Genomic DNA, 8,820 nt, shown 5'->3' on the forward strand with positions numbered 1-8,820 from the left:
GGTTTGGTCTCAGAAAGAGAGTGAACTAGCGAACGAGAGAAACGTTTCAGAAATGGAAGGTTCAAAGAGAAAAGATGAAAATTAGATCGAAGCGAAGAAAAACAACAAACAAACAAACAAAAAGAGGAAAGAAAAGAAAAACACTTTTTCTGAGTGGGGAAAGGGGGAAGAATCGCGTTAAACGAGGGGAATTCTTGCATCCCAAGCCTTGGTTAAGGTAGATTTAACGCTGTCCCTTGGCGAACGCTTCCCGGCTCTCGGCGGTGCCAAGCGACTGCTTTCAAAGATTTTCCGGCGTGTACATAGTTAAGTGCCAATAAAAGAAAAGCAGGCTGTGAGAATCGTACTCCTTTCAGCTTGCACTAGACATTAAACTTTGGGAGGACAATTAAGCAGAGTTAACTGTTGCCTATTCTCCCCGAGGTAGCTTCCTTTTTGATCCTGCCGAGGCTGGCGCCTTCCAAAACATAACTTGTCTGCCTTATTAAATGCTTTGACTTATGGTGAAGGATTGCCTGGTGCTTTTCAATTGGGGCCGCAGCAACCTGAAAGGAGCGAGACGAGCTCCGCAGCGGAGAGACTGGGGCCCGTGGTAATAAATTAGCAATTACTTTTGATAAGGAAAATAGGAGACTTCGAGGCGCGGCGAAGGTTCAAGGGAAAAAAAAAAAAAAAAAAAAAAAAGCCCGAAGACGAAAAATCGCCCTCAGCCTTAAGACGCGTGATTGTTCGTAATGAATTAAAAGAAAGTAAAAGTCCGGGCGCAGTCAGTGGGGGCCGAAGCTCGGGTTCTCTCGGCAGCCAAGGCTGCGGAGACTCACATACCAAGTATCCCTTAGCCTTCTCGGGTCCTATGGGGAGAAACAAAAGTGAGAGCTGGGGAAGATCAAAGCCCAGAAGGCCGCTAATTTGTTTTGAATACTGCGAGTTTAATATTGTAGAGTGGAGGGGCCCCAGACGGGAGTCCAAGGCCCGCCCCTCCCCCGTATGGTTTTAATAAGGGTCCCAGGATCCGAGGAGCACCCGCGGCTGCGGCGGCCCTACTGGTTAATTGCGTAGGCTTTGCTCCGCTGCACGGCATTCCCCGAAGGATCCCAAGCCCCCACCCATGCCCCCGCCCCCCTCCCTACAGTCCGCTTCCACCCGGCCCGAAACTCCTCCAGCCCAGGAGCCGCGGCCACAGCCAATGACTGTCGGGTCCCTCGCGTCACCGGGTGCAGGGGGGGCCCCGATTGGAGGGCGGCGGCATGAAAGGGCTCACGCCGCCTTTTTATAAGAGGCTCGAGGGCGGGGGGCCGCCCGCAGCCGCCGGAGCCCCGCGAGCCCGCTACTGAGGGAGTCCTCTCCCCTCCCCCGTCTCCCCTCCCCCCTGTCCCCGCCCCCGCCCCCAGACCCACCCCCACCCCCGTGAGCCCGCTGGAACCCGGAGCGTGACAGGAGCCCCATGCGCGCGGGCTGAGGCAGCGCCCCTCCCCGGGCCCCGGCCCTGGCTGCTGGGGTGTATGGCCCCCTCGTCCCTGACCATGAATCCCGGTGGCCAGAGGGGACCCGGCCCGGCGGCCGAGAGCAGCCGAAGCAGCGGCCCCGGGACCGAAGAAGCGGGCCCAGGGGCCGAGCCCTCGCTGTCGCTCTCGCCGTCCCCGCGGGGCGCTGGGCAGCGTTCAGGCCCCGGCCCGCTGCCCTTCAGCGTGGAGTCGCTGCTGGTGTTGGAGCGCAGACCCGCGCGGGTGGCCCGGCAACCCGAGGCGCGCGCCGGCCCGGGCCACGGCCACAGCCACAGCCACAGTCCGGGCCAGACCAGGGGCGGTCGCTACGCGCCCGACGCAGGACAGGAGGCGGCGGCAGCTGGGGCTGCTGCGGAGCCCCGCATGGAGGCGGCGGCGGCGGCTGCCGGGGAGAGCCCCCGGGGGGACGCGGAGCCCGGCGCCTGGTTCCCCTCCGCCACCTACTCGTCTCCTCCTCGTAAGTCCGCTGCGATGTCCAGATCTCGGCCACAGCCTCTGAGTCTCCGCTTCTTTTCCCAACTTCACTCCAGGCCTGCAGGGCAGGCGGGCGGCGGGGCAGGCTGCGCTCCGCTTGGCCCGGAGGAGGCGACCCCTACTCCACGGAGGGCAGGTGGGGAGGCCGAGCGGTCCGTAGCTCGCGTCTTGCCCGCTCTTCCATACACCTCCTGGGTCCCCCAGTTTGGGGTCCCAAAAAAGGCCAAGTGGAATCTGGGGAGTCAAAGTAACTTCGGTTCCTGCCACTTCCCCTTCAGGACCTCAGTGTCTCATTTGTTATATAAAGAGGCTGAGCCAAATGATCCCTAAGAATCCTTCCAGTTCTGTCATTCTCTAAGTCTCTACAGAAGGGTTTTTCCGCCGCTGGCCTTTCCCAACTGTTTCCCCAGAAGAAAAAAACGACCAATATTAGCGGAGGTGGGGAAAGCAAGAGCTGGAAAGGGCTAGGTTTGCTTGTGGGAAGCAACTTCCCCGCGAAAGCATCCTTAGCCTTTAAATTGGAGGATCAAGCTGGGAGTAGTGAGTCCTTTCTCTTGAAACTTTTTTTTTTTTTTCTAAATGGTGCTCCTAAATAATGCCCTTTTTGGAGAAAAAAAACAACTCTTCCCCGCCCCTCCCCGAAAAGAACAGGGCTTGAACTGGTACTTAAAACCATTTATATCATCTACCAAGTTTTCTTAGGGTCTCAGGCTTTAGGATCTGGAAACACAGGAAAAGTAGTTTTCTCCCTCCACCCCACCCCTATGATGTTATTCTACAAACAGCAACTCTTAAATTAAAGCGTATTTGATATGAATATTTTGACTTTCAGAAGTTGCTCACCCCCTACATTCACCATCTTGTGTTTGCTGGGAATATTTGCAGAGGGGGTGAGGGAGGGAGAGAAAGAATGGGTGGATGGGTGGTGTACTGAACCCTAGTTTCCCGGGGGAGTTTTTCACATTGAGAAACAGGAGTATGCTGGATCTACAGAGCGGGAGAAAGTAATTGAACTTATTTGTTACTGAGATTTGGGAGGAATATGACCTAGGACACCTTTCAGGAGATGTGGACTTTCTTAGCGGAACTTAGAGGAATTCCAATTCCCATGAAGGGAGAGAGTGATACTCATAAATACATCCAGGCCAGAATATAGAATTGAGATCTGCACTTGAGCGGTTTCTTAGGCCCCAACTGAAATCTGTCTGTCTCTGTCTCTCCCCCCCCCCACCATCTCCCTTTTCTTCTCTTCTTTCTGTATGTCTGTCTCTTTTTCTCTGCCTCCGTGTCTGTTTTTGTCTCCCTGTTTCTCTCTTGTCTCTCTGTGTGTGTGTCTCTCTCTCTCCCTTTCCTTCCCTCCTTTCTCTCCCTTCTTTTTACTAGCTAGGTTACCTCTACATCATTAATTTCCAGCAACAGACTCAGCTACGTTAGAGTCATAAACAGTGAAACTTGAGGACAAAATTGTCAGTTGAACCACGTCACCCAAAATGTGCAGGGCCTGAAGCCTCAGTGGTTGGACTCCAAGTAGCTTCTTTGTGTTTCTCTCTCTCTCACAGAGCCCCCCAGTCCCCCACCGTGCACACTCCGAAAACACAAGAACAATCGAAAGCCTCGGACGCCCTTTACAACGGCGCAACTGTTGGCCTTAGAACGAAAATTCCGGCAGAAACAGTACCTGTCCATCGCCGAGCGAGCAGAGTTCTCCAGTTCTCTGAGCCTCACCGAGACACAGGTCAAGATTTGGTTTCAGAATCGAAGGGCGAAAGCCAAGAGACTGCAGGAAGCCGAGTTAGAGAAACTGAAGCTAGCGGCCAAGCCCCTTTTGCCTTCTTTTGCCCTGCCCTTCCCTTTGGGGGCTCACCTGCAGGGTTCGCCTGCTCTGTATGGAGCCTCCAGCACCTTTCCCCGGGGCACCCTGCAGCCAGTGCCGGGGCTTTTTACCACTCCCGTCACCTATGGCATGTACTACCTGTCCTAGGGGGCACTAGTCTACTTCTATAACCCCAAAGACTCGGCGAGCCCGGAGCCCTTCAGAAAGCCTTAGGCCTAATCCTGGGATCTGGATGCCCGGGAAGGAGCTAGAGATAATGGGCCAAGCAATATGTCTTAATCGGTGACTGGGAGAAATAACCCTGTAGCGGGTAAAAGTTCTGTGTAAGAATTGCTTGAGATTGAAACCTTTGGCTGGTAGCAGTATACTGAATAGAATCCGACCTGGGTTGGTTTTTTTGTTTTTGTTTTTTTGGCATTCTCTCCGGAGACAGGGGGAAGGGGTGGGGAGGAACCTCGAAATCCAAGGTTTAGCTTCCCAGAAAAGAACTGTCCTGGATTTACTCAGAGGAATTTATGGAGATATTCTTGGATTATTATTATTTTTTTTTACACCAGCCTCTGAAGCAACCGAAATTGGTTAGTAATCTGAAGTGAGTGCAGTCAAAATCAGGTAGTGAAGGACCTCTTCCTGATCAATATAAAGGAAGACAGCCTATGAAAGTCTATGGAAGTCATCTTGGGTTTGCTCTTCGATGTAAATCTGTGAAAGGAAGATCTGTTAGGACTATAAATTCAGATTTCTGCCAGTCTCCACAGCTCAGTGCCCGGAGCAGCAGGCTTTTGTAACTCTCCAGCCTTTTGATTTTCTTTTTTCTTTTTTGATTCATATGAGTTGCATTTGAGGTCAGAAATCTGCTTGGCAGTGCCTCTTACAGATATTTAAAAGATGTATTTTTAAAAGTCGTGTGCATATCAGAATTAAGGAAACTGTTTACGGAAAGACAATGTACATAGTTTTTGTACAGTGGCCTCGGATGGACTGGAATAAAATGTCCTATTTTGTACAAAGCAGTCAATAAAATATTCTAAGTTTAATCCATTGACTTGCTTCTGCCTCATTTCTGCAGAATTTTCCTGTGATCCTGAAAAGTCTCAAGGAAGGAATTTCCTTTATGGTTGATTTGTGCAGCAGGACAAATAGCTACGTCCCTTAACAAAACTATAATAATTAAAAGGAAAGGTTTTGTAGCTTATATTTTAGAGAATTTTTTTTTCCGTAGGGGATTTTGTAAAGGATATTAACTCCTTAATGTTAATTTTCAATGTTTCTTAAAGCAGGATTAAGTGAGACTTTCTCTAAACCCAACTCCCATCTTTTGGTTCCTCTTTCACCACTTCGTTCCTTCAAAAAATGAAATTCGCTAAGTAATTGGAGTGCTTTGGGGGGCCTAGAGGCCTTCCGAGGAGAGATCTACGTGCGGTAAATGTGAGCGCAGGGGTTGAATCTTAGTGGCGTCCCGGAGTTGAATCCGGTTCTATTTTGGAATGCTCCGCTGTGGCATTTCGATGCCATTGGGCACCAGCTGAGGCTCCCGATTCCGGTGGAGGAGACCGAGCAGCGGCCTGGGGCCGAGCACAGCTGGCCCACGCTTTTGTGAGAGCCCCGGCCTCCAGCCATCCCCATCCTTTCCCCATCTCCCCACACCACCCCAATGCCCAGTCCTTTTCAGCTTTGTCGGGTGCCCCGGAGCCATCCTGGCGCTGCAGAGGCGGTGCCCGCCAGCTGCAGCTCCCTCCTGGGGAATCGGGAGGCGGGCAGCTCCTGAGGATCCCTGCGCACCGAGATGCCAAAGGGCAGCTCACCTGAGGACAGGGCTACGGCTGAAGCGCATGGATGGGGCGGGCTGAGAGCCAAGCATCTCAACCAGGTGAGCTCCCACCCTACAGATAACATACAGACCGAGCCGGGGTCTGTACCAGCAGCTCAAGGCACCCGGACCTCTCTTAGCAGACTACGCCACCTACCGGCCCGAAAGCTTCTAGCTGGTGCTGGGGCATAATAAGGGATGCTGCGAACCTGATCCTCCGGTCCTGGGTACCACGAGAAGGAAAATCTCGGCTAAGGTTCCCCAGCGTCACTGGAACGGTCAGGTAATGTTTGTATCTCAAAACGCTGGGGAGGAGGAGGTGGGGAAGGAGAAGGGAAGTGCTTCCGTGGTCAAGTACATGTCTACTTCCCCCCTTTTTCAGTCACTCTTAAGTGAAAACACTTAACTAGCTCACTCCAAATCATTTTTATTAATAATTGAAAAACACCTGGGAAACGGGGAAATGCAGGAAGAGGGATCTGGGCTCAGAATAGGTAAAACCTTGGTTCAAGCTCAGCTTCTGAAATATACTGTGTAATTCTGGACTAATCAACTAACCTCTCTGTGGCCTGAGCAAATCTCTAAGACCATATATTGATGGATGGGTGCTCATATCCATTGGTCACATGACACGATCTATTTTGCGGGTCAGAATTAGATCCCGAAACCTTTAATGAGCGGCTCCTGCAACACCCATCACCTCACACCTTGACAAAAGCAATGGCCTCCTAGAGCCTGCTAGTCTCCCAGTCCCAGGTATCTCCCGACTCCAATTCACCCTCCTCTCAACTGTCAAAGTGATCTTCTAAAGTAAAGTGCAGATCTGACCACATCACAGGTACCAAACTTCAAGGGCCTCCCATTACTTCTTGGATCAAATATATAAAAATCTTCTATTTGGCATTTAAAACCTTTCATGATGTGGCCTTCTGCCTTTCCATTCTTCTCATATCTTAGGAAACTTAGACCCCATAGACCATACCATCTGGTACTGTTATCCAAACAAGACTGTTGTTTTGCATGAATTTTTCACTGGCTGTCCCTCATATCTGAAATTCTCTCCCTCTTCACTTCCACTCCTTGGCTTCTCTCTCTTTTTTTAAAAATTGTTTAAATTTTATTTACATTATTATTTTAATAATTATCAAATAATAATTATTTTAATTATTAAATTAGAAAGAAATTTAATATTTCTTATTTTAAAAGAAATATTTTTTTCTTTTTAAATTTAGAATTCCAAATTCTTTCTCTCCCTCTCTCCCACCCCTCTTTCACCCATTGTGAAAGCAAGCAAAATATCAATTAATTATATGTGGGAAATCATACAAAATATTTGCATATTAATCATGTTACAAAAAATAATAAAACAAGAAAATTATCCTTCAGTTTGTACTCAGAATTCATTAGTTTTCTCTCTCTCTGGAGGTATTTATCCTTTTTTTCCCATCATGAGCCATTTAGAATTGGTCATATATTGATCAGAGTAGCCAAGTCTTTCACAGTTGATGATTAGTACAACATTGCTATTACTGTACACAATAATTTTCTGATTCTCAACACTTCATATCAATTCATATAGATCTTGCCATGTTTGTTTTTCTGAAACCATCCCATCATTTCTTACATAAAATAGTCCTACATTACAATTATATAGCACACCTTGTTCAGCCATTCCCTAACTGATGAGCATCCCTCAATTTCCAATTCTTTGCCAATATAAAAAAAGCTGCTATAAATATTTTTGTATATATAGCTCCTTTTTCTTTATGTATGATCTCTTTGGCTTACATAATTAGTAGTGGTATTGCTAGGTCAAAGGGTATGTGCAGTTTTAGAGCCCTTTGGGCATAGTTCTAAATGGTTCTCCAGAATATTTAGACCAGTTCACAGATACCAACAGTTTATTAGGGTACCTGTTTTTCCTCACCCTCTCTGCTATTTGTCATATCTGATCTGTGTAATATAGTACCTCAAGAGTTTTTTTTTTTTTTAATTTCCCTTTCTCTAACCAATAGAGGTGCTTTATAGCCTCTTTTTTAATGAATACATACAGGTTTTATTTTTTTCTGAAAATGTCCTTTTTGTATCCTTTGATCATTTATTAATTGGGGAATAGCTCGTATTTTTATAAATTTAATACCGTTTACTATATATTTGAGAAACAATATATCTTTATCAAAGCAACTCTGTAAAAAATTTTTCTATTACTTCATTGTGTAAGTTATTTTTTAACAAAATAAAGTTTCCCTGATTATCTCTTGCTTGTCTGAGGTCATGATTACTATCTTTGCCTTTTTTTACTTCAGCTGAAGTATAATAGATTCTGTGCCAAACCTTTATTTTAACTTCGTGTGTGTTTCTTTGTTTCAAGTATGTCTTTAGTAAACAAGATATTGTTAGATTCTGGTTTCTGATCCATTCTCTACTATTCATTTTCATTTTATGGGTGAACTCATTACATTGTATTCACAGTTAATAATTAAAAACTCTGTATTTCCTTCCATTTTCTTTTCTTCTGTTTATTTTTCTCTCTTTATCTGGTATCTCCTCAAAAATCCATTTTGCTTCTGATCACTTCCTTTTATCATTTCTTTCCCCATATTTCTCATCCCCTTCTCTTCTTATTTTCATATTCAATAAAGACATACTACTTTTATATTTAATTGAGTATGCATATATATTATATTGTGTACGTACATACATATATGTGTGAATGTTTATTCTTCTCTCTTTGAATTAATTTTGATGAGACTAAGGTTTAAGGATTATTGCCACCACTACCACCACATTTCCCCCTCCACTATAAAAGCTCTTCTTTCATGTGAGAAAATTTTCTCCATTCTCTCTCTCTTCCCCCTTGTGCCAATGCATTCCTCTTTCTCATCGCTTCATTTTTTTCCCTTTTTTTGATATCATCCAAACATAAATGACTCATAATTGACTCATGCACTCTTAACTGCTCTAATAATGATAGTTACAAGTATCATCTTTCCAAATAGGAATCTAAACAGTTTAACTTTATTGAATCTCTTGATTGTTCTTTCCTGTTTATCTTTTTTATGCTTCTCTTGAGTCTTGTGTTTGAATGACACATTTTTTATTCTTCTTTAGTCTTTTCATCAGGAATGCTTAAAGGTCCTCTTTTTTTAATTAAAGATTATTTTTCCCTTGAAGAATTATATTGTTTTGCTGGGTAA

At 46.3% G+C, this 8,820-nt stretch overlaps 1 protein-coding gene across 1 annotated transcript; it reads left to right on the plus strand.

Annotated features, from left to right (window-relative positions):
* Positions 1 to 1,371: 1,371 nt before the first annotated feature.
* Positions 1,372 to 4,854, plus strand: VENTX (VENT homeobox). Its single transcript, XM_074296296.1, has 2 exons — positions 1,372 to 1,962; positions 3,539 to 4,854. Exons 1-2 carry the CDS (start codon positions 1,503 to 1,505, stop codon positions 3,958 to 3,960), a joined length of 882 nt encoding a protein of 293 aa, XP_074152397.1. The 5' UTR covers positions 1,372 to 1,502; the 3' UTR covers positions 3,961 to 4,854.
* The last annotated feature ends 3,966 nt before the right edge of the window (positions 4,855 to 8,820 follow it).

The sequence above is a fragment of the Sminthopsis crassicaudata genome, chromosome 2 (assembly GCF_048593235.1).
Source record: "Sminthopsis crassicaudata isolate SCR6 chromosome 2, ASM4859323v1, whole genome shotgun sequence".
Classification (NCBI taxonomy): domain Eukaryota; kingdom Metazoa; phylum Chordata; class Mammalia; order Dasyuromorphia; family Dasyuridae; genus Sminthopsis; species Sminthopsis crassicaudata.

Bases quoted from the DNA above. Each gene is read 5' to 3' on its own strand.
- VENTX (XM_074296296.1), top strand. From the start codon at position 1,503: ATGGCCCCCTCGTCCCTGACCATGAATCCCGGTGGCCAGAGGGGACCC. The intron at 1,963-3,538 runs GTAAGTCCGCTG...TCTCTCTCACAG, and splicing joins CACCTACTCGTCTCCTCCTC to AGCCCCCCAGTCCCCCACCG.